The sequence below is a fragment of the Diuraphis noxia genome, unplaced genomic scaffold, assembly GCF_037042655.1.
Source record: "Diuraphis noxia isolate RWA-SAM2 unplaced genomic scaffold, SU_Dnox_SAM2 contig0002, whole genome shotgun sequence".
NCBI classification, from domain to species: Eukaryota; Metazoa; Arthropoda; class Insecta; order Hemiptera; family Aphididae; genus Diuraphis; species Diuraphis noxia.
The window spans coordinates 49,556,668-49,583,602 of NW_028301712.1; the positions used below are offsets into that span (position 1 = coordinate 49,556,668).

Below are 26,935 nucleotides of genomic sequence, written 5' to 3' on the forward strand. Positions count from 1 at the left end.
TATTATTTAGTATGCAAATAATAAATAAAATTGAAATTAAGCGTCTGGTAATCGTTGAGTTTTACATGATTTGTTAAAATAAATTCAAAAGTAACTTTATGTCCATATACTCGATGGTTACATTTTATTATTCAATACACTTTCTTATAAGTTATAATTAAAAAAAATGTTAATATAAATTTAAAAATAAAGATTTTATGCATACGATGCACCAAAACAGTCAATCTATAAATGTAAACATCCCAAAATCGATAAAACATGTATTGGTATTTACTACATAATATATTATACTCGTACCTATTTTAATGACTCAATTAATATTATAGTAAGACAAAATCAACTATATAACAGAACTTTAGGTATGTACGCCGATTAAAATTATTTTATTTCATTTAGTTACCATTTCGATTATGATGTTTAACCTGGAATGTAATATCGTTTTAACTTTTTATAAGACTTTATATTAAGTACTAATTCTTCTAAATTATTTATAATAAATATATATATGCAATTACACATTGATATCTAAATATTATTTATGATTAAAAAAGATGTGTTAACTTGACATTTTGTTCATTCACTCAATAATTTTATCTATACAAAATAACTTTTTTTGCGTGTTTATTATATCATCTTGACCTTAAAAATATTTGTATTTTTCTTAATATGTTTGGTTTTAAAAATATGTTATTTAATATTTAATATAAAAGTTTATACAATAAACTTAAAATGTATTAAATAATTTATAATAAGTAATAACTATAACATCGATGTGTCAATTCAACACATTTTTAACGTTGATCGCGTGCGGTGACATTACTGCTATAATAATTAATAGTTTTTTGTAAATGTTCATCATGATATAATAAAAATAGCGTATTCCATACCTTATATATTATATATATTAGGTATATATAATGATCAGACGATCAGTGATAATAAGTCTATCATACATTCGAATATCAAAATTGCTGCTTATTTGTTTTATAATAAAACGTCTTGAAAGTCTTTTGATAACTCTAATACTACTCCTATTTTATATATTTTAATGTTTATTATACGTTAAAATACGAGTGGGAAGACAATCCTTGGATCGCTCCATGACCAACCTTGGCTTTTTATTTTATTTCTATTCCAAACGACAGAATCTCATAATCTTTATGGTAGTGTTTTATTTTATCGCATTAAACCAAATACCCAATAAAAAAAGATGATTGTTTGTTTAAAATAGTATATTATACTGATAGCTGTTACTATAAAAATGTATAATTTTCTCATTATATCTGTAAGTTATTTGAAATAACCTAATATTACATAAAAACAACAGAGAAAATAGTAATATGTATACGTCTTCCCGGTTTAAAATTAGTGAGTAGAACGATCGTTTATCATAATATAAGAGCAGGTACTTATACGAGGAGGGGCCGCGGTATATGTGTATAGTGTATACACATAAACTTATTAATATACCTATTATATAGAGTGTAATTTACTGATTCACTTAATCAAGCGTCATGATCACACCAAATTTTTCTTTTAATAATGAATTTATTCTAATTTTGATTTTTGGAATTTTTAAGCATAGGTATACTTAAAAACTATATTTTCTAATACTCAGATTTCTTATGCAGTTATTAAGTAGGTTATCTTGTAACGATTGAAATTTTTTTAAGTGAGAATCAATTCTGAACTACACTTTTTATGAGAAATTATTAAGGAGATAATTTTTTGTTAGTTTATTTTGAAATAAAAATTCGAACGGGTTATTAAGCTTCAAGTAGTATAATATTCCACGATAATAGTTTTAAAAGATATGTACGTACAATTGTGATAATTTTAAAATTATAGTAGGAAGTGTACATTAATTACAGTTTTATAATTTGTAAAAATTGTCTGAGTATAATTATTACTAGGCTATTTAGCATATTACATCTATTTTATATTTTATGATATAAAACTATTAGGTATAAATAAGGACTATTATCCTTAGTAGGTACATTAAGTTTAGTAGAAGAAAAAGAAGTTTAACATAGAAAATGCTCTTTCAAATATCGATTTAATTGATTCCACATTTTCAAAAAACAATTTGTTTTACAATTTACATAAGGAAGTATGATATTTATATGAAATAACAAGTTTGTATCGCTAAAAAATAACTCCTTATTTGGAATGAATATTTTAAATACTAGAGAAGATGGCTTTAAGTTGTGTTCCTAAACTGAAAACTTCCAAAAATCAGAATTTCAATACATACATAACTCGTATTGTTAAAAAACAAAAAAGGGGTGAGCGGTGAATTATCCTGTACATGTACAACGAACGAGATTCGCCCTTATACCGAAAATATTTCGTATAATGTGATTGCTTACTGTTTGCACGTTTAACAAGCCGAATAATATATCCCAAAAACTTTGATCGTCAATTAGGTATAGGCACATATTGTGTACTCGATGAACGGTTTTATTGAACTCCAGTTGAGCGTATACTATTCGTGTGTATATACCATAAAATACTCCAGGATGATTTTTATATTTTGTAAAATATAAGTTATATGTATATACGTAAAATATAATAGAAACAAACACCAGTATCCCAGGTAAATATTTAAGAGTCAAGATGCGCATTATTCGTGGTTATAATATAATTGTAAACATTTTTATAATTTAAATAGTGTAGTAGTTGACTTTTAAAGGTGCCACCTAGCTATCTATACAATAGCCGAGTTTACTTTAATGTTTACCTATATCAGCAGCTATATTATGATGTACTATACGATTAAAAATGTTGAGTCTGAGTGTGATACAACAGTAAACACCTAAACGTGCCCTAAGTCAGGGATTGACAATCTGTGGTATGTTGGGTGTTGGGTGGATGTGGGCCTCATCGTAACTTTATGTGGCTCGCGAGTAAAATTTAAAATTTCACGAAATAAAACAGTATGGACTGGTAACTGTGAATTAAAACTTGTGAAATGAATATATACACTTTTGCTTAAAATAAAATAAGGCGGCCCATGAAAATTGTATATTTATTTCTTGACCCTAATTGGCATTAAAGATATTGCCGGCCCATGTCCTAAACCTATAACGTCTGCGACCAACTATAATTTATCGTTTCCGTAACTTATACAGCACACGCATAATAATATATATACATAATATTATAGTTGCAGTGTGTTCGCAGATGGATATCGTATAAAATTAATATTATTTCACGAATTACGTCGCAGCAGAGGCATTAGACGGAATTGATTGAGAAATTAATCACGTATGTAGTAGGTAGGTATACCTCTTTTACCTATACGCACTGCAGCGATGATCCGGTCCTGCGCAAAAACCTGCCCCCGAGTACTATATATAGGTACCTGTGTCCTGTATACAAGACTATACATACATATTATTATATTATAATATGCATTATGTAATGCGCGTTGGTCTCGTTCGTTTGTTTTTATACGATCCGCTTTCCTACTTGAGATGTGTATGCCACTATATACATATGTATATAGTATATAGTATATATCATGTATATATCATCACTGTGTACACTCATACTCGCCGTATATTATAAATTCAAATCGATTCCGCGTAATCTGCCGCTACCGCTACTGCTTATGACGTCGTACATAATATTAAAGGTTCTTTTTACACATATAATATGATTTTATACTCTGCCGTCGATCGTACATAAGGACCACGACCCGTTTAAGGGCGGGTTCGTCGCGCCGCGATGAGCCGATGGCCCATTATAACGCGTTTACGATTATAATTGCAGCCGTCGGCATATTATATTAAATAGGTAGGTAAATAATATATTACACGCGTATTGCACATTTGCACTCTCGCGCATAACTCCCACACTGCAGCTGCAGACGGCAGTGTACTTAAACGTCTTACTAAAATCAGAGGTCACCTCAAACCTCAATCGTGTATTGGCACCTAAATATAATTATTATTGCACAGACGCGGTGGCTTGTATTTCTTTTTTAAATAATCTTTTTCGTTCCGTTCGTTTCCGGCACGGAGCAGTTATATCTAATATAGACACGAACTTTAAAAAATCACGACCTCTCCCCACGATAGTATATGGTCTCCAAATTTACCGACCGGGTTTTGAAATACCAAGTTTTTAAATGTCGAACAATTTTGCCGACTGCAGCAAGTCTATAATGTCGCTGCACAATGTTGGTGGAGGTATCACAGACACTCATATCCTCGCGGCTCGTCGTTTGCAGGGTAGTTCGGTATTTGCAGTTATCGCCCGTATACATAATATGATGGGGTAAATATTATCGCGTATGGCAGCATAATACCACGACTAAATTGCTGACATAATCTATTTATTCTATTTTTCTGTTGTATCACGGTCTTAACGTCATTAACGTTAACATTTTTATACTTTGGTGATAAAATGCCGAGTTTTTCGCAGCGGTAGGTCAACGGCGGTGGCGGAACCGAGACGCGCCAGTACGGAGACACGGAAATTCAATTTGTTCGGCCGGTTCGCCAAGCACAATGAGACGCGAAATTGCAGCGCGCAATCATCGTGACCATTGACGAGCAGTCGTGGCAACAGAAGCGACGAGAATATTCCGAAAATCTAATTACACGAAAGGTCGCGCGTGCCGCCCCCGCCGAGATATTTGATGATAATATTATTATCTTCGCTGTTGGCGAGCGTGCTCGAACGCGTATTATCGTCTGACGTTTTTATATTATCATAATAATTTTTCGTCATTTTTATCGACATGGTCGCGGTGGCGACATGGTATGCACCGCGTATACCGTATATACCATCACAGGGCCGGCCCGCGAGATTTTCGCGGTTTCCTATTTCCGCCGTCACGCGACCGAAACGTATAGGTACTACTGCCACCCATAGCCCCACTCCCCCCCAAATTACACTCCGCAAACGTGTTCCCGATTTAAACGTCGTTAATATTAATGGGCTTCGTAATAGCATATACGTCGAGGAACGGCTGTCGAGGAGTCTCGGGCGATCGCGTGCGTGCGTGCGTGAGTGTGTGCGTCTGGACGGGTACATGTTGTTTTTGTTACGATATTATATTATGTGTGTTGTCGCGTACACACACACACACACACACACACACACACACACACACACACACACACACACACACACACACACACACACACACACACACACACACACACACACACACACGTGTATAATAATATTACGTGGACCCCGATGTGAATATTGTGTAAACGTATATATAATATAATATACGTATTATTACGACGACGTCCTCCGCGGCGCTGCTGCAGTGTGCATGTAAATATATTCGGCCGGTATCCCGCATGGGCACACATCGTTAAAAATGAAAAATCGCCCGTGACCCGAACTGCTGTCTGGCCCGCCGGTATCGTTTGTTTTGTGTTCGTTTCTAAATTGGTAAAAAACTATATACACTGTGTGCGTGTGTGTTACCGTCGAATGTAAAGGTAAAAGCGAGATTCGAGTGTATAAATTATTATAATATAATAAAACATATAGTTTATAGACGACGATGACTGTGACCGTATGTGTGTGCGAGCAACTATATTTTATGTTACATATTATTATACTAAACATGTTATTTTTCTCCCTCTTCTTAAACCCTTCGAACAATTTTGAGAAAAGGATATTATTATTGTTAATACAAAGAAAACCCGACGCGTAACGTTACTATTTTACCTTTTTTTCTCTCTTCTCGCTGTCGCTTATCTGCAGTCTCTAGTGCCGAGCACACGACAACGCCCTCGCACACGTCTAATTCAATTATCGTGATTTTTTCCCCTTTCCTTGGACAGTTTTTAACAATAGACCACAAAGTGTATTTACGTTATTGAATTTGTCTCTCTCATTTTTTCTCTCTTCCCGACTATTTTTTCCTGCCCTTCAACCACCGTCGCCACTCTCCTCCGTCCCGATGACGGCCACCCGAGCACTTACCCTATTTTCACGAGAATATAAGCACTCGACGGCGGAGGCGGTGCACAGCTGAACAAATAGTCATCACACGCACAACACTCCATGCGCTACATTCGTCGGCATCGTGTGCACACATCGTCATATTATAAATAATATTATTTAGTCGTTCGAATAGAATTTTTGAGGGAGGCGTGGAAATCGACGTTGAACACGTATTGAGGATTTCGGAACCGAGCGACGACTACGACAAAAAACATATTATTTTGTCGACGATGGGAAATCGAGGCATGTGTCGCGAGAGAACGGCGCCTACCCTCTTGGCGTGTATAAATAATGTATATATTATAAATTATAATCTATGATTATAAGGTTCGGGAATTATGTTTCCCCGGTGTACCTAAACGCGTGAGTCTATAAAATCATTAAAACATAAGTCATAATGTATAATATCATAAACATTTTGTATTTTATATTATATTATATTAACAATAATCTTTGTGATTAAAATACAATAAATTGTTTGTCGTGTATAACCATGTACCCATGTAGATACATTTTGTTTAAATGTCACATTCGTTGACTGACAAAATTAGCGATATAATGTGTAGTTTGCTCCTAGGTCCTGATGTGATAAAAATTCTCAGAAAATACAATTGTTTTATGCATTTAATATTTCAAGCCAAATAATATGTATCTCTTTCTGTTTCGCTTTAAATTATCCGATTGGTTTTACTTGAAACAATAAGCAAATGATGTCGTATTAGTAATTTTGAGCCATATAATGAAATAATATGTGATCTGCATGTTACAACAGTCCATGGGTTTATAATTTTATATTATACAATTATTATTTGTTTAATTTTCTTTTTTCTGAATGGAGCGTGCGATAGTAACTGTCAACGGGGACGTCAGTCGTCGCTCAAATGTTTCCGAATGAATAATTTAAACACCCGGCGACAAGAAGACAATGCATGCACGGAAGGGTGAAAAGAGAATTCGTTATGTCCGTGTATCTACCTACCGCGCGCCATCCGTCAAAATAAATAATTGCTAACCGTTACCGAAGTGGTCTAGAAATATAATTGAGGCGTGTGGCATTGTAAATACTTCAAAAAATATCGAACAGTCCCGCGTGTACATTGAACGACTTAACAGAAAAGTAACACGCTCTCTGTATGTGAATATATTTAATGTAACTATTATTGTTCTGGCATATGACTGCGGTGAATATGTACTTATAGATTCTTACCAGTTACCAGTCTCCAAAATACGACGTAAAGGTACGAGCTGGAAATATTTGTGACCGACGACGGTTCTAGGCGTTCCCGATTTTAGTCAGTTATTACTATTATCACTTATTAATTATTATATATCATATATAATATACCTAACGCACAGTAATTTGTTATGGGAATGATATTTTCAATTGTGTTCGTTTTATTTATTCGTATTGGTATAAGCGATTGCAGATAATATCTAATATATATATACATATGAGGTGTTAATGTAATCGAATAATCGTAAACAGATTTTATTATATAAAAAAAATAAAATTCCATTTTTCGAATACAAACGTCGACGTTTGTAAGTGTGTTGTACGAAATGATTAATCACGAAAACAACATTTGAAATTAATTTGATTCATTTTAATATATAAACGTTGTACATATTAAAATATGTATAGTTTATTATGACGTGTATTATGACTTATGAGTATTTGTGTGTAGTGTTTTCTAAATTATAACCACTGGGGCCGCGCGTATTTCAACACGTCGAATTTGCAAAGCGTGGCGATACATATTTTAGAGTAGATAAATAATTTTATACTAATTATTCGTCTCGACATCCGGTGTGTGGGTTTCCTCGCGTTGTTGACAGATATGGGTAGGTACACATTTCATCTCGTTCGCCCGGCAAAATATCGCGTGTCTGGCTACGAAAATCCTGCAGTGTCAAAGATAACGATTACTTATCTTACTCGTCCAAAGCGTTGGCTGCTGTGTGTAATATTATATTGTCAATCCCCAAAACTTTAAGGGCGGAGATAAAAAGAAAATCAATATTTTTATACCTAAACAGTATACACATATCACTGCAGCTCTGTATTATTTCATATTATATATACTTTAGCAGAGAGTGCCTCAAAAATTCGGTCTTGTTTTTCTTTGAGAGTTGACAAACTTTATATCGGAGGGTGACGACACTATGGTGAAAGTTGCTTGTGCGTCATCGAAACCATTCAATAAAGCTATAGGCGTGTTACAATACAATACCACTCATATGTATTTCCAAACTTAAACCAAACAGAATAATAATATTTAAACTACACAACAGTTAAATACCAATTTCAGGTTGTTTTCGAATATCGTGCAGCAGTAGTAGGTACTATATTATAATAGGTACATTATGAGCGATTTTAGTAGTTTCGGATCTTCAATATTCTCATAGGTATATGCTTACATATTATATTATATATTCATATTTTAATCTGGTGTACCTATGTGTGTATATATATAAATGATTTTGAGCTTAAAAGAATTATAATAGGTACTCTTGCAGTGTTATTTAAAAAATATAACTGAAACTATATGGGGGGAAAAACTTTATGTAGCTTTTAAATTTCACTAAAAACCTAATTTGAGAGGACTAAAAGCTAAATACCCCTGTAGACGGATTACAACGGCATTATAAATTTGGTCGTTCAGGGGGGGTTGAATGAAATATTAAATGATCACGTCATGTAACTCAATTTAAAGCACAGGTGGCCCAAGCGGGATGTTGGTTTTGACAAATGCGTTGCTCCGTAATTATTCATTTAATAATAAGTGTATATACTAACTATATTAAGGACGGTTCCGGGCATAGCTGGCAGGACCATACACATAAGTATCTTAAATTGGCTAAATTATATAATAATACGATTAATTTTACACCACACTAGAAACACATTTAAAGTTAGTATATATTGTGTGCAATACAAAAATGAAATAAATATATATATATAGGTACTAGTTACTTGTTGGTATAAAGCTCGTTATAAAATCGTACAGCTTATTGCATATTATAAAAATTAAATCATGGCATATCTTATAATATATAGGTAGCCATATATAGATAAACATTAAAATGTCACACGAATCATAATTTCAACTACTACATTTCCGCCCTTTGTTCAGTTTTTTTCGCAGCCTATAATAATTCTATACACCCGATTTAGAACACGTAGGTTTCATCTCGTATATATGTATGTACTATACTACAACACGACCTTATAATATTATTTATCGATATATAACAAGAACAAGGTCTTTAACCGTCTTAATTTTTGCTGTGCGGACGTTGGGGTGTAATTATTAAGTGGACGTGCACGTGTTGCAGCGCGAGTAGAATTATAGTGAAAGGGTGTGGCGACGGACTATATATTATTATTTATTATTCTCGTTAAACAGTGTCGACGGGTATAATAGGTAGTTTACAAATTTTTCACTCTTATATTAGGTATAATATTATATTTGTGTTACAATAATCCACTTTTTTCTTTTTCATTATACAAATTAATATTTACATAGGTACGAATACGGAATAATATGTATCGCCCACTGGCGTTTAACTATACCTAAATACTAAATAGTACATACCAATAACGGCAATAACATTAAAACGCATACTATACTATGTATGATTTACGGCTTTGGAGATAACAATTATGTCTACCTAACACAATTTGTTGATATTAAGAGCTCCGCGGCGGTACCCATCATTATTATTTTTATTTAATACACAGCGCGAAGCCCAAGTCCATAAATCTTGCAAGTGTTGGTTTATCTCTCCGCTCTATGTTTATTTTCAATTTAAGCGATTTCGTTGGACGCACTTCTCATATACCTATACGTGCTATAACGTATATAAACCCGTCTACTGCTACCTCATCCGGTCATCCAATAGATTACGTATTAATAGTATGACGTTAATATATAGGTAATATATACCTATGTCCTATTATATGTATACACGGATATATGGTAGGAATATTATATTAATTTTTTTTCAATAAACAGCCCCCCCCCCCCACCAAATAGTTTGTATATTTTGTATCTATCATATACTATTCATACTACACTTTTCGTGCTCTGTATATCCTCTGTGGACTAAAAATAATTACACTGTATTCTTATAAGTATTCTCAAACAGATGAGTCGACGTTATAGGTACGTTTCATTTTTTTCTCCAATTTCACGGTTGTTACAAAACGTGAAACCTTGTTAAACTCGCTTGTTATAGTCACAATATATGTGTACACATATTATATAGACACTACCTACGTACATACGACATCGCAATGATCGGCAATTATTATAATATATAATATGATGTATGCTTATATATAATATGTATAAAATATACCTTACACATCATTTATATATTATTAATGATGCTTCAAAATAAAGATAATATATTATATTGTATATACAAGCATTATTATTATTATCACGGTTATCGATAAAAATTGATTTGTCGTTATAACCGTTATTTTGTACATGAGTAACCCCTCCTGTAAATGCAGTACATGTAAGTTATTATGATATGAAGTATATTTTTGAGAAAAAAAAATAAATACTTACGAGAAAAAAAAAATTATATAACAGTTAAATACTATTTTACTTCTATACAATATTCTATTTTGATCTAACGCGGATCAACGTCATCAAGTTAAAAAAATTCTAAGTTGATTTGTCAGAGGCAACTCTCCATTTGCATAATATTATAAACCTAACAATTTCGAGATTAGCAATATGGAACAACATAGGTACCTGAAAAACTGTCGAATTACAGCTTAGTTTTGCACGGTTTAAATTTCATACGGAAAACTTAACGGGAAAGAATGTTTGCTCAAGAATACAAAAAAATACGATTAAACGAAGTTGAAAATCTAACCATATAAAATAAACAAATATATTTACTTATACGCGTTTCTGCTGTGTGGTCGACAAAAATCGTTCGGTATGTTATTATAGTCGCAGTCGATTTCAATAATAATGGTAATAAAAGTATAACGACATACATGTACAACACCTATAAGGTTTTTCGAAAGGGTTGAGAATAAAATTGCTAACCAAAAACAGATTATAGGTACACGCACAATATGATACCAATACACTGCAAGAACGGCGTTCCTGTTTAAAAAAAGACATTATCGTTTACATAATAATAATATTTTGTATAATATTGTGTTAAAAATCGGTTAAACCCCCGATTTGCGACAGTTAACGTTCTGCGTGTATATAGAAGCAATATATATATATATAATAAATAATATAAATTATACTCTTATCTAATCGCACGATATTGCACCTCCGTGGGTGTAGTATCTTGGATATGGGTATATTACAGTATATATGTTCATGATTATAATAGTCGACGGGCGTGAGACATATTATTATCATCATTATAATTCACAAATTCACTGCACGTCGTCGTGTGCACACCGCTATGGCAAAATATAGCGCAACGCAATATTGTTGCACTTTCGTTTTGTACATCGCAGAGAATTCTCGTATATCCTCTGGCACGGGTCCTGCGTAATATGTACACCCATCCCCTTATATAGCCGGTCACGCTGAAGGTATCTCGGGGGAAGCATCTCCGATGTGCTGAAGGAGATATATCTCGTTTCTGGGGATATTAACACATAATATGCGCATAATAATATATCGGGTTGCATACATTATTCGTATATTATACACGTAGGTTAGGTTAGGTGTGTGTGATAAGCATCTGTCCAAGACAAATATTTTACAGAGATTTCGTTTTCAGTGTATTATAATATATACTAGCTATATACAATACATGTTACAGGGCTCGTTTATTGGGATTATCCTCCGACAAAAAATTTATTATGGTATGGACCTGGGTAGACGGCGAGTTAACCTTAAAACATATATATATCTAAACACATTTACACATATATATTTGTATACATAAGTACGTAGACAGTGAGTGAGAGAGAGAGAGAGAGATGATCACGTGTATAAGGAGGAGGGGTGATTTCTTCCTCTGAAAAGGGATGAAAACGTAATATGTGGTGATGCCAACCGTTTGATAGTGTCAATCATATATATACACGTATACATATATACATATATATAAAAACACACGCGTACACACCCTGCGGGGTATGAGTGAGTGAGTTGCGCACCGCGTGCGGCGACGATGACACATCATCGTCGTCCGTGTCGATGGCAGGCGTCCTATCGTCGGTGACCGAGCTCTACACCCGCAGACCTTTTCACAGTTGATGATAGAATGCTCGTGTTATAACTATAAATATTGTCACATTATAAATACAACGAGCTGCAAATCAAAATTAGAGATAAAATAAGGTTTTAAGATGCGTTATTGTGACGATGTTTTTTTTTTTAAATTTTACTTGAATTTATTATACATACTTTATCATACGGTAGTCAGAAAAAAAGCCACGGGAAAAATAATCCACAGAAAAAAAAGCCTTGGGAAAAAAAGTCAAATTACAATAATTAAATATATAACAATTAAAATTCAAGTATTAAATTAGGTATTATTTTTAAATTGTTTACACATTATTGATCAAATACATAAAAAAATAAAATTTAAAGTATTATTCAAAATTTTTAAACATTGGTCATATTGTATATATATTTATATATAATTATTAATACACAGGTTATATGTTAATTAATTTAAAATTGTTAACACAGTTACTGTCCGTATTCATATACAAAAATAAAATTGTTAATATTATAATATACATTGAATAAAAATAACATAGTATCTTGTGAATATTATCTTGAAATCAATTGATTTATTTCTTTGGTAATATTATGCTATATTTTTTTTTAAATATGTATATAGTATAATTTATATCAAATATAATATTGTATAGGTAACTGTAGTTAAAATATTATAAATGGTAATAATATATATACGAGTACCTATTTGTTTTTCTTTAATTTAATATAAAGAAATACTGGTGTTCTTACAGTAGAAAATTCTTTCCCTCAGTAATAGAATTTATAAATTATTATAATCATTATATTCAACCGTATTACGACGTTACATATATATATTATAAGTATCTACTTATCTTTTATGTTTAAAATATACTAATATAATTAATAAATAATGTTAGTTTTATTTTTTTTTAAGAAAAACAGTCCGCGGCCATCGGGCGCAATATTACCATTTATACTATTATATATATATACATTAAAATTGAGATTACAGTTGACTATAGTAGTAAACAAAATAAAAAAACAGAGACTAGGTTGAGTAATCTGATTAATAATAGCCATTTAATTAAATATTTGTAAACGTAAATTAAATTAAATAAGTGTTTGATATAATATCATAAAATTTTATAATTTTGTTCTTATAGAAACACTTGTATCATTTACGACTTACTCGTTTACTTCTTTGTATAAAATTCTTGTCATAAAGTATATATTGGCGATTCTCTGCTTGCACCACTGCTACTATAGTATTATTACACGTCTGCGTCACACTTTTATGATCGTATATATATATATATATATATGTACATATTGCATACGTACATATATTAGTGCTTACGGCGAGTGCGAGATATAATCGATTGGCAACATTATACATGATGTACTTATTTATTTATATTACAAAAAATATCGACTTATTTTCCGATCACCACACTTGATTTTTCAACCGCACGCACGTTCGATTTTAATCCCACGGGAAAACATGTTTTATGTCTCGTATTTTTAAAGCTTGTCCGCGTAGCTTAATCTAACATTGCGTTTTGTGACATATTTTTCGTTTCGATTATAGTTGAAATTTTTTATATTTATAAAAACATCATAATTCTTATTATCACTTTTGTCTGTAATTTTATAATAATTTTGAGAATTTATTTCAAGTTGTTGTTTCAACTACCACTATTCGTTTAAACATTTAAAAATTTTTTTTTGGTTATAATAGTTAACAGACAAATTATTATTATATTTAAATAATACTCATTAAACTGCATTTGTCTTCATTTATATTATTATAATATGTTTATTCATTATTCCATCACACATTATGTTTTCAAAAAAAAAATCTATTATTTACGAATTAATTTAATACATATATTTAATATCCAAAATTGTCTGTATAAGGGTCTTTAATTAAAGCTTTTTTTTAACAAATAAAAGATTTAAGTATAATATATTATTTTTTACAAATACTTTTTTTCGAAAAATAATGTTTTGAGCAAATGTTTACACAGGCTTATTATCATGTATTTATCGTGTATTATATAATACTGTTCAGGTCACTCGAAAACAATTGAAATTTTCATTCACTGAGACCACTGAGTAAAACTGCCAAACGCAGAATTTTAAATCAGAATAAAGGACTACACATGTATAAAGGTCACATAATTTACGGTCCAGTGACTTTACCTTAAAGTTATATATATGAAAGAAAGTGCTTTAGAATTAATAACTTGAAAGTAAACCAGTGAAAACATTTCGTTGGACCTTTTTTTTGCAACCCTTGTAAAATAATATAATTTGTTTAAATAATAAATATGAATAAAAAACGGAAAGTGATATCGTCAAATGTATATGAAACAACCTATTTTTAATTAGTTAATTGTTTAATAAAAAAAAAATATGCTTAAAATGTATACTTTAAATTATATACCTACTGTTACAATACAATTATGTAAAAATGTTATGTCAGTAGTTAATAATTTAACGAAAGTGACAGAATAGAGAACATGGCCACCATATTAGGCAGTTTATGGACACTGAGAAATTGGAATAAAATATATTTAAATACTACAAAGGTGATATAAATGCAATTTATTTTGAGGTGTCCGGGTAGATTAACCGAGATTTATTTAGTAACGATTCCGGCGATACGAGGATTTTCGTGGTTATGTGGCAAAGTGGAACCCTTTGAATGTTTTTTTTTCTGTTAAATTGATGAAACGAGTTCGTTAAACGTTAGAATGGAAAGGTTTTTGTTGATTGATTCGTTGCGGTGACTTGCATGATAGTTGCTAAAGTCGCAGACACGTATTAAATCCTGTAGTATTTAGAGATAGATATATTTTCGGTGTACATTTCAATTAAAGAATTTTTTTTTTATCAAAAGCCTTTTATACATATAAAAAAAAATAGTTTATTTAGATTTTAAATTGAAAAAGTAGGACTCCTGAAATTTCTGATTATGGAAGTGAGTGTTATAATCTTGAATCACAACATAAAATACGTATTGGTTGACAGACGTACGACCTTAACAAATAGGTATACAATAAACGTTAATTAATTTATTGTTCTGATCCTTTTTTACCTACCAAAAATTGTACATAGGTTTATAATATAATATTAATAATAGTATGATACATCGTCACTTTGACATTCGACAATAGCATCATATACGACTCACGTTCATACAATATAATAATATTGTATACCGTTCGTAAAAGTGAACAATATATTATATTATTATTAATTATAATGACATAATAGTGTATGTGTGGACATGATATTACATTATCAATAATAGACCAGCTTGTCAATCTGTTATACGTTTATAGGTCCGTGTTACTATATTCACATCACTCGTTATTCATTATTATGATTATTATTACTATTATTATTATAACTATTTTATGTTCCACGTTCTGTTTCGAAACTACAAAAGTAAATCGTTACAATCTCACCACCATCTAAAATTTTTTCTACGCGTGTACTTACTCTATATACGGTTTGGGTGCGATCTACAAGGACCCGTGGAACGCGCATTGTCCTCTTTTTATTCATGGGAACACATCCGATTAAAAACAGGCTAACACACTCACACATACACACATATAAATACAATATACACAAAAATATACAATAATAGAAGTACTTAGTTTATAATATTATTTAATCTGAAGTATAGAAGTATATTACATTTTATTTGTTCGTAGGCATACGTATTGGAGTCCGCGTACTGTTGTTAACTCTTCGTGTCAAACCCAGTACATCTTATTATTATTATTTCAGTATACAACAGCGCTGCGTGTTGTCGTTTCAGGAGAATATTCGTGGTAGACATAGGTATACTTCGACTTTTGTCCCGTTGACAGATGTCCAATAAAATACTGCAGATGGAGTGGATAGGTATGGCTCGTAGTGCGTGATGGCCGTGGCACCTGGTTGCTTAAGGGCAAGTCAATAATATTGTATATATACGTTATACCATCCATTATTGTTGTTGTTATTATACACACACTAGGACGTGTAGTTTGGCTTTTGTAGTATTGGGGTTTTTTTTTTGTTATCGTTTTGGTAACTCAAAATATAACGTTTTTAAATGGTATACAATTTATAAACATAATGCATATGACCCACAAATAATATAGGACTCGTACCTATATAATACCTACCTACCAACGCCTTGAAAAATGCATCTTACTGACTTGTTATTATTATTTGTTGTAAACATATACTAAACTATATACCCCTCTATATACCTGGTATCAGTGGTACCTATCTATTCTTTATTCTGTATAGCTTTTAATGAATTGTTCTCAAAATGCATACCTATACACCGTATATTATATTATACTTAAACTCCAAAGCCATTTTCCCTTTAAGTTTAAAATTTAAATAGTTAGTTTTTGTTTATAATTCAATTTTACTTGAAATAACTGTTTTTGTTATACTCATAAAAAAATATACTCCATCCAATATATTATATTGGTCATGTGTTCAAATTCGTCATTTGTATCTATTGTTTTCCATATTTATAACTACTTCAAATGATAATCTAAAATGTACAGATTTTTAAATTAAAATAAATCATTTTTGAAAAACAAAAGTTTACCAAACTATTAACAGTCATCGACTAGAGTGATTGGAAAAAAACATATTTTAGTTTTATTACACGATGATTCAAACTTTTGTGTTCACAAAGAGCATTTTTTTGAATCAGGGCAAATACACTGCAACACAATGTACTTAAACTTTTAAATCGACTCGCGCTCGCGAAATTCCAGTGTGATATTTCTCGTCAAGAAATATATAAGTGTGAAGTTTTTTTATATTTATGATAACGTCATGCAATTATATTTGCACATTGCGAAAAGCAAATTATTTCAATTAAAATGTTTCTGAACTTTTCACTTTCTGCAAAACTTTAGAATGCTTCAAACTTGGCAAAATGCATGACCCATACAGCGCGTTAATTATAAATTGAAACTTGATAGAAATTAGAAATTCCGTTTATCATAATTTATGCCGAATTAGGTACATTATTAACATATTTACGAAATACATTCGCTTCTTTGTACATTATTATGTGTATACTGTATAACATATTAATATTAAAGTGTATAGTAATTCTTCGTTGACTATAGTGACTATAATAGTGACTGACTGGGTAGCCGACTGGCTAGAATATTATCATTTTCGTCTCTATACGCTGTGCAATATAATCGACAGCTTCTTTCACATTCCCAAGTTGGTCCATGATGAGGATCAACCGATGAGCATATTATTTTTTCCGTCCTAAAATAAAATCCAACTGTAATAAAGTCGCGACTGTATCATCACATTACATATTGTATTGACTTTATATTATACTATGGCTTGACGTTTTTATTGCATTTGCTGCAGTAAAATATACCATTGTAATACATAAACATTCAATATAATATATTTAACATTGTATAATAATATGTATTATATTGAAATAACGTTTTTTACATTCAACTAAATACGACGGTGACATTTTTTTTTTTTACAGTTTTCCCGGACGAAGGAGAACCAGCGCCAAACATCGAAGAATACAGTAGCATTTCCAATTACGACGACTATGACACGGACACGAATTCTTCCACTGCTTACGAGTAATGAATTGATAATTACATTTTTAAGAAATAACTTTATTTTAATAATAATTAATTTTGATTTTATACAGAACTGACAGCTCCGATGTACTTTTGCCGAAAGGGAACAAATCGAGTAAGTTTAATTATTTATAATTTATTTTAATATTAAATTAATAATTCAATTGAATTCTCTCGCCTTTAACATTGTTCTGAAGTGAGTTTCTCTAAAAAAAATTTGCACCTATTATGTAATTTATATATAATATAATATATATAATTTAGATAAATAATATACAAAACTTATTTTAAAACACTACACTATCTGTAAATGCATTTATGAAGATAAACGCGTAGATATATTGTATGAAATGTGTAATTATGTACCTACCATTTACATTTCATACGCCGAACAACTTTTGAACCATATATCGTATATTTCAATAGAATTGATATACTAATTTCTACAATTTTATAATTTATTTTAATATAATATGTGTTCAACATAGAATTATTCAATTTTACGTATCTATTCTGTATAACGAATTATAATGAAGAACTATACATGTGTAAATCACTAAAACTGTGAAAGCCAGCATAATAAATAGCACCCAACGCACATATACATAGTATACAGAAAAGATAGAACAAAATACAGAACAACAATAAAAATATAACCTTTTTTTTGTCATCTCAACCTTGATCATTGATGACTGATGAGTATAATTATTTTTATCATCTCTGTATTTGTATACGTCTCTATAACATATACATATCTACATAGTATAATATTATGTAAATTTATCTTTATTGTTACTAAGTAATATATTCAAATAATATATTATACTTCGTTAAAAATTTACTTAAACATAAGCACATATTATAATAGTACCCGTATTTGGTGGTGATACGATCTATACAATGTACTCTCCTATACCTATATAATTTATACTATATAGTATATGACGATAACCTTCACCAGCTTAGGATAGTTTATAAAGATGTTGCTGATCGAATTTTAACGTTTTAATTAGTACAATGTGGACAGGTATTTCATTTTGTAGTTGAATGTTAAACTATAACTAATAATTAAAAATCATGTGATTTAATTAACTCAAAAATCATTTTGTAAATTAATTTTTGTAAGACTCCGCGCGATGGAATATACAAAACATCGTATTAATATTATATTATATTATGTATTTATTTTATTTAATTGAAAATCTAAGATATAAAATTTGAATTTTACATTTACATATACTTTAAATCATATACCACCTTCTATAGTCACAATAATAATAATATTAACTGTAATAATACATGTATTTTTTTTAAATTAAAATTAAATATAATATTAAATTAATGTTATTTGCTATAAATACAGTATTTATTATAAATAATACTGTAAGGCACAATTTATTATTTGAGAATAATGTAAAAATAATTATGCTAATAGCCTTTAGATATCGAAGCAAAAATTATTAATAATATTTCAAGATTAAAATAAATAATAAAAATAATATTATTATAGTATACATTTCTTATACCTACTTATATTATGTATGTACAATATTAGATTTTATAGATATGTAGGTATAGTTATTTCTCAATTTCTCATACAAAAACATTTTTTTTTCTGTATATTTATTCATAAATACACAACAATAATAATACAATTAATAGTACCTATAAAATATAAACTACAATTATACGGTATTATACGTCTACATATTTAAATATATTTTTAAATTGTTGAATTTTTATTTTGTATTAATATTTTATCATAATTGCTTATTAAATCTCCTTTTATTATAATATGTTTACATACATACTTGCAGTGCACCAATAAAAAGTGCTATTGTTTGATAATGGGAAGTTAATTTTTTTTAAATCTTAATTTGGTTTCAAGACCTTTTTAGCACACTTATAATAGACCATGTGTTATTATTCTTGTTTAATGCGTCTTTAGTAATTTTTCAATTTTAATCTGACGTTCCAAATAGGCGTCATGCATTTCGTCCGACAACTGAACAATATCACCAGAGACTCGGGCAAGTCAGTGAAGCTCAATTGCGAGGTGACAGGTGAGCCGCCTCCGCTTAGGATACAATGGTACATGAACGAAGTGCCGGTCGGAGGTTCAGATGGCGCCGGGGGTGGTGGCGACGGTGGGAATGGTGATAAAAAGTCCAAGCCTCGACTGACTGTCAAACGCTTTCAGTCCAGACATAAGAATGGACTAGGGTCTAGGTTGCGGATCAACAAGCTGGAGGTACACGACAAAGGATTTTTCACGTGCAAAGCCACAAACGGCATTGAGGAAATACAGTCTACCGCAATACTCATCGTCAAAGTCAACCGTTTCAGTGAGTTTGAAAATTATGTATTTTTTAATTTAATCTGTGCGTGTTTACTAATCTATGAGCTAGTAAAGGGTAGCAAAAATCTGGGAGAGGGGATAATCGAAAGTCAAAAATCTGAGACATTGCACTATACATATACTCTGCAGCAAATGTCAACAATTCAAATAAAAATTAAACAATCGAATAACCGTAGAGAACCGATTATATCCTTCAGCGTCCTCCCCGCATAACTGTATAGTTTAGTGGGTAATACAATTATTATGCAGTATAATTCATTAAAAGTTATGAATAGTTATGATGATATACAACAAAAATAATATAAACATCCAACCATAAGTCATAACACATACAGTTTGAGTTGATGGGATAACTGCAATTAGTATGTAAATGATGTGTAGCCATTTCATATTGATATTTAATAATTATATTTATAATATTTCATTATAATATTATTTGCACTGTTTGTAATAAATATATTCTTGAGTAAATAATAAAGCTATATCTTTTCAACAACGCATCCAGTTCATTTTTAAAATACGTATATAATATTATAATAGCTTAAGAGTGATAAATAATCATGTAAAACAATGTACTGTTTTTGTATTCTACGTAATTTATGATGGTTTGAATAAAAAAAAAATATATTTATATATAATTAATATATTATATAGGTACATTTACGCGAATGCAACGTACAATTTTCTGAGCTTGAGTTATTTAAAAGTTATACTATGCGTATGTTTCGCTGCAAGTGTATAATATAAATATTGTACCATAACAATTAATGAACACATTTAAGTTGTTGTTATATGAATTAATCACATGAGTGAACTTGTGGAAGAGTAGTAAGTTTAGAAGTTTTCGAAACTGCGGAATAATAAACTATGCAGTTTTGTATCTACCCGAAAAAGTACGAAATATATTATTTACCTTTGTGCACTATATTTGGAGTTACAGTTGTAATACTTCATTCTTTAAAAAAAAAAAAATGAATAAAAACGAAAACTAAAGAGTATAATATAATATTGTATTTTGTATAAAAATGCATTTCTTACTGCAGTTTATCCCAGTTTACCTATATAGTATCATTATAATTTGTTATAGTTGCATCACATAGGTCCCCAACTGTTTTTGACTAACGGAATTCTATATAAGGTATTATAAATATTGCTTTCTTCCAAGTTCCAAGTTTTGTTTTAATTGTATGTATCGTATTGATATTAAAGACTACCGACCAGACTAATATTGTGAATATATTGCAATAATATGAGTATTATAGTGAAAAAATTTCATAATATCTGTTATTATATTTTGTAAATACTTCAGTAAATGTATCAACATTTTTAAAAACCAAAATTCAATTATATGGTATTTATATAAATCCAAGTTAGACGCATTTTGGTTGGAAACTTTTGATGTAAATATGCAATACAATGTAGTTAAATTCAAAACATTTATTCATTCGTATTTATTAAATATTTTTAGGCTGCTTTTGTGAAAATATGAAAAAAAAATCACCCCCTATATAGTATAAATTATATGAAGGACTGTAACGAAACATTTGGTAGTATATAAAAGTCAGCTGAGATAAATAACTACCCACTTACCTTAATCCTTAGTAAATTCCGTTGACTCATTTATGGTTATAACAAATAATATGTATTACAGCATAATCGTGTGTCTGTTGGTTTTGGATGGTAATAAAACTGTTGTCTTAACTGCTACCTCCCCATTACAAAATATCAAAGTTAGGTACTTACCTATCCTGAATAAAGTAGAACGATATGATATCGAGAAAACTTGTAATCATATATTGACTTGAAAAGCTCAATAATAATAAATACATCTATGAATACACAACATTGAATAATTTAATACAAGTACTATTTATTTTATTATGTAGAAGTAGAATGGCAAACGCCACGATCGAATAAAATTATTAAGTACCTCATTCTTGAAATATTTACTTCAATATAGTACCTTACGTAAAAGATTATCATATTTTACCTACCTATTCATCACCTTCCGACGTAATATTGTAACAAAAAGGAAATAGCGATATTTCAATATCAATAAGTTATCACCAAACTACCAAAGTACAGCTATATTGTATTAATATAGTTATTAGTTACCAACCTATATAGTTTAAGTAGGTTGTTATCCACAGTCGCCTAAAAACAATAAGGTACCTTATAGTCATAGAGATACCAGAACAATACATTCTAGATGAATGCTTTAATTTTATTATACGTCATGTTTCGTTTATTATGTCGATGGAATATTTTAAAACTTGCATTTTTTTGGGGTGTATTCAGAATTCAGTACTTATTTATTTTGTTTGTTCAGTAACCGAAATCGACCTAGTACGATTATTATAATGTTATAACTTTTATTGTCACTAATAACAGATTACGGTCATTAATCAAAACTGCACCTTATAAAATGCTCGCTTTGTGTTGCGCTCTAATATTATATTGAGTTAAGGATGAAACTAGATCGCATAGTAACTATGTATGTGTACATAAACAACTTACCTCCATAGGCTGTAATAAATTCCCAAAATATTTATACGTATGTGTTCGTGAAACGTGTGTATGTGCTTATAAAATGTATTATTAATTATTATGTAGAGGAGATTGCCGTATTGATTTATATAGTATATGCCTACTAGCTGACCCGGCAATGCAAGATCTATATTATTATAAATAGTATATTAATACAGCAACGTTAATTAGTTTGCCCCTATTATGCTTTGTTTATAGTCGTTGCAAATGCTAATTTAATTGGAAATTGAATACGTTTAAACTGAAAAGGTAAATCTGAGGGTATAATTGTTATTTATGATATTAAAACAGTTTTTTTAGTACCACAGTCCGTTATAAGATTATGCAATAAGCTTCTCGATTTTTTTATTTGTAATCTTGTACCATTGCAAAGTGTGGGTGGGCTCAAATTTGTCATTAAAATAATATAAGTACGCACTATTTTTAAATTTAGTTTATGAGGTGGAACTCCAGAAGGCATTAAAGAGTTAAGAAATTCAGTAGGGAAATGGACTGAATCCTCCTTTTCTAAAACTGTATCAACTGAATAGTATATTTGTGATTGATCATCAAACCTAGACAGAATCGAATCATTTAATTTGTCGATTTGTTGGTGACAAACAGCCCTTTCTTGAAACCATTGCAGTGATTTATAGAAGATATATTTTTAATGTTCTAGTACACGTTTCGAATAAATTTTGTTATAGTGGGTACTAAATTACAGAAACTTTTAATATTTATTTTATAATTTGTTACTTGAAATTTGCGAGTACCTATTAAAAGTAAATATTTGGTAAAATGTTTAATGTATATTATCTTGACTGGTATATAGAACTTTCATATTAATTTTAAGTTCTAGTGTTTTTATATGGGGTCATAAGTAGAATCTTTTCAAAGACGCATTGACTTCATCAGCTTAGATTTGAAACCAATAGCAACCCTTACAATATACAAAAATATTTAATATTTAGTTTATATTTTAGTGAAAAAAAGGCGAAACTATTGTATTATTTAGTAGGGTTATCCTCTTACCTCTACAATTTTATTGGACTAATTGTATGCCTTAAACCTGCTCTACAATGAACTATATCTATAACTAATAAATGTGCGTGTGCGTGCGTGCGTGCGTGCGTGTGTGTGTGTGTGTGCGTGTGTGTGTGTGTGTGTGTGTGTGTGTGTGTGTGTGTGTGTGTGTGTGTGTGTGTGTGTGTGTGTGTGTGTGTGTGTGTGTGTGTGTGTGTGTGTGTGTGTGTGTGTGTGTGTGTGTGTGTGTGTGTGTGTGTGTGTGTGTGTGTGTGTGTGTGTGTGTGTGTGTGTGTGTGTGTGTGTGTGTGTGTGTGTGTGTGTGTGTGTGTGTGTGTGTGTGTGTGTGTGTGTGTGTGTGTGTGTGTGTGTGTGTGTGTGTGTGTGTGTGTGTGTGTGTGTGTGTGTGTGTGTGTGTGTGTGTGTGTGTGTGTGTGTGTGTGTGTGTGTGTGTGTGTGTGTGTGTGTGTGTGTGTGTGTGTGTGTGTGTGTGTGTGTGTGTAAACTAAAGCGATCACTACAAACACACATTTTGGTAATTTCAATGTAATATTAATCACCCTATTTTCATAAGTCAATATTATATAATATTATTATGTGTATTTTGAGTTGAGTTGGGCGTCGCTAGGTAGGTATGACCTAGGTTCACACTCAGTGGTGTTTATTGTTAATATTATTTTAGTATGGAATATAAATAAACCCTGCATATTATATTATGTACAAGTACTTAATATATTATTATATTGGTTGAGACATTTTTAAAACTTGAATGATAATATTTATTAATATTTAGTCGGGACGTGCGTATTTTACATATATTATTAAAACGAATACATGCCTAATATTATACTTTTATACTTAATAAGTTAAAACAGTTTTATTTTAATCGATATTTTATTTTATAGGCCACGATGAATCCAGTATAGACATACCTCATTTCGGATTTTCAAACCAGTATCCGGTAGTACTTGAAGGGTAAGCCATAATCTTACGATAACTGATATCTTATAATATTATAGCTGATTAGGCTTGAGCAGTTGAGCCATTCTTTGTTTAAATGTTTCTCCACCTATTGAGAATCAAAGGTTTGGAGCTTAAAGTTGTTGATATAATTTTTATATATAATGTTTAAATGTAAGAAGTGCTAAACGATAATTAATAAATATGTACATAAATAAATACGTATTGTTATATATGTATTATTAGGTACATTTTATATACTTTTGTGGTAATGATATATTTTATAAAGTTAGACGTTTTGTTATGAACTTAACACCAATTTAGTTGTTTATTTTGGATTGGTATTATAGCTTTTTATATCGCCCCACCATCCTATTAATCATAATAATAAGTTATTAAACGAATAGAATTTTATATTATGTTTTATGTATAGGTTCAGATAATTTTTTTTTTCATCAAACACTATAAAAGTTATAAATAGGTAATAATAATAATGCAATAATAAATATTCGAATTAAGTTTACGAATGAGACCAAATTATGAAATGTGTTTTAAAAAATATCAAATTTAGGGTTTCTTGAGCAAAATAAATTAACTTATTATTATTAAATTGATTTCTACCATTTAGCTTTGATCACTCACTACATCATACATTCCGCCAAGTATGATTCAAAATAATTCCTATCAGTTTCCCGACGATTTTCTAGTTGCTCAGGATTTGGCCGAACCCCATATACACATTTGCTCTACTTTTCACGTTTTGTGTGTGAGCCCCGGAGTGGCTCGAGTCAGGGTCCGAAAAATTGTATTTATATAAGGTTAACCTGTTTATGCTGAAATCTTTGAAAACGATTAGCACACGTTCCCTAGCTGTAAAAAATTATTAGATTAGTTTTTGATGAGTATCATCCATTTATCCATGTCGATTAACTTTACGGATGGTGAACGATAACATGTTCAAGGGTCCGGATCCGGTGATAACAAATAATTATCATATTTAGTTTGAATATTATTTTATACTTTTGTACATATAGTTCTAGTTGATACGTAGGTATACGGTTTGTTGATCTGTTGTCGGCGAGTGTGCACATGAGTAGACTTAACTCTATCTCAAAACTCCTTGGTTTAATCGTTTTAGATTCTTGATAGATGTAATTGTAAATGTTGAACAAGACCTCTGCACTAAATCGTACCTACAATTATTTGTATTACCTTTTTTTACGGCTCTAATGAATCGATTTTAAATTTGGTCCTAGTACAATAAATTATAATATTTTAAAACATTGATTATAAATTATAATTTATAAATAGTGATAAAAATTTTTATAATCATAATAATGGTAATACCATGAAGAATATATTATATATATGCGTACGGCAGTAAGCATTTTAAATTTGAATTTCCCGCCGTTCGGTCTGATAAAATCGTACCAAAGACATTACAAAAACCTATGTGACCCAATAATATTATGAAACAGGTACGATCAACCATAGTATTATACTGGCACAGTGGCACATGCGCGTTAAATTGTATACACTACACAAATCATTTTAGTATCAACTATCAGGCATCAGGCCATCAGCTTACATTAGTCATCAGTGAATTAATAATTTCCTAAATATTTAAAATATTAATGATTATCAATCATTATTCAACAATAATTATTATTTATTAATGCATTATGCAATTAATATTAATTAAATATTCATTTCAAGATGATTAAAATTAAATTGTTCCTATAAAAATATTCACTACCTACTCATTTGTCTAACATCTACTTAACGGATGTAATCATAGATTAGTCCAATATTTACTTGGTTATTTTATGATGTCTGATGAAAATATTATGTTTAACTTAATTATCCTACTTATAACAACTATTTTAGCATGTTTTGCTGAAAATCACATCAAAAAGTACCTAAATATTATTGATCAAACATTGTTTTGCAATTGTTAATGGTTTGATTAAAAATAAAAATAATTGTTTTTAGGGAAACCAAAATCAACTCACACCTTGGAATCAGTGAACAGCAGAGTCCACTTGAAACTATCCCAGAGCTTAGTCAAGTTTTAACACATCCAATATGTCAAGTAAGTAATCATTATTTTGTATAGATACTTAATTTATTGTTGATGTTGATTTAATGTCTTAACTGTTGGTATTTGTTTTTAAAAATACTTACTGAAGGCAAATTATAAGAATTCTTTAAAATTTTAACTAGAATGCAATAAAGTT

At 30.3% G+C, this 26,935-nt stretch overlaps 1 protein-coding gene across 2 annotated transcripts in view; it reads left to right on the plus strand.

Moving 5' to 3' along the window:
* LOC107165369 (tyrosine-protein kinase transmembrane receptor Ror-like) overlaps positions 1-26,935 on the plus strand; it is an 80,717-nt gene that overhangs the window by 45,316 nt on the left and 8,466 nt on the right. For both annotated transcript variants that reach the window (XM_015513566.2, XM_015513567.2), the window contains exons 2-6: positions 17,728-17,830; positions 17,902-17,945; positions 19,813-20,175; positions 24,644-24,713; positions 26,691-26,790. In XM_015513566.2, coding sequence (XP_015369052.2) covers positions 17,728-17,830; positions 17,902-17,945; positions 19,813-20,175; positions 24,644-24,713; positions 26,691-26,790 — 680 coding nt within the window. The remainder of the gene's footprint in view (positions 1-17,727; positions 17,831-17,901; positions 17,946-19,812; positions 20,176-24,643; positions 24,714-26,690; positions 26,791-26,935) is intronic.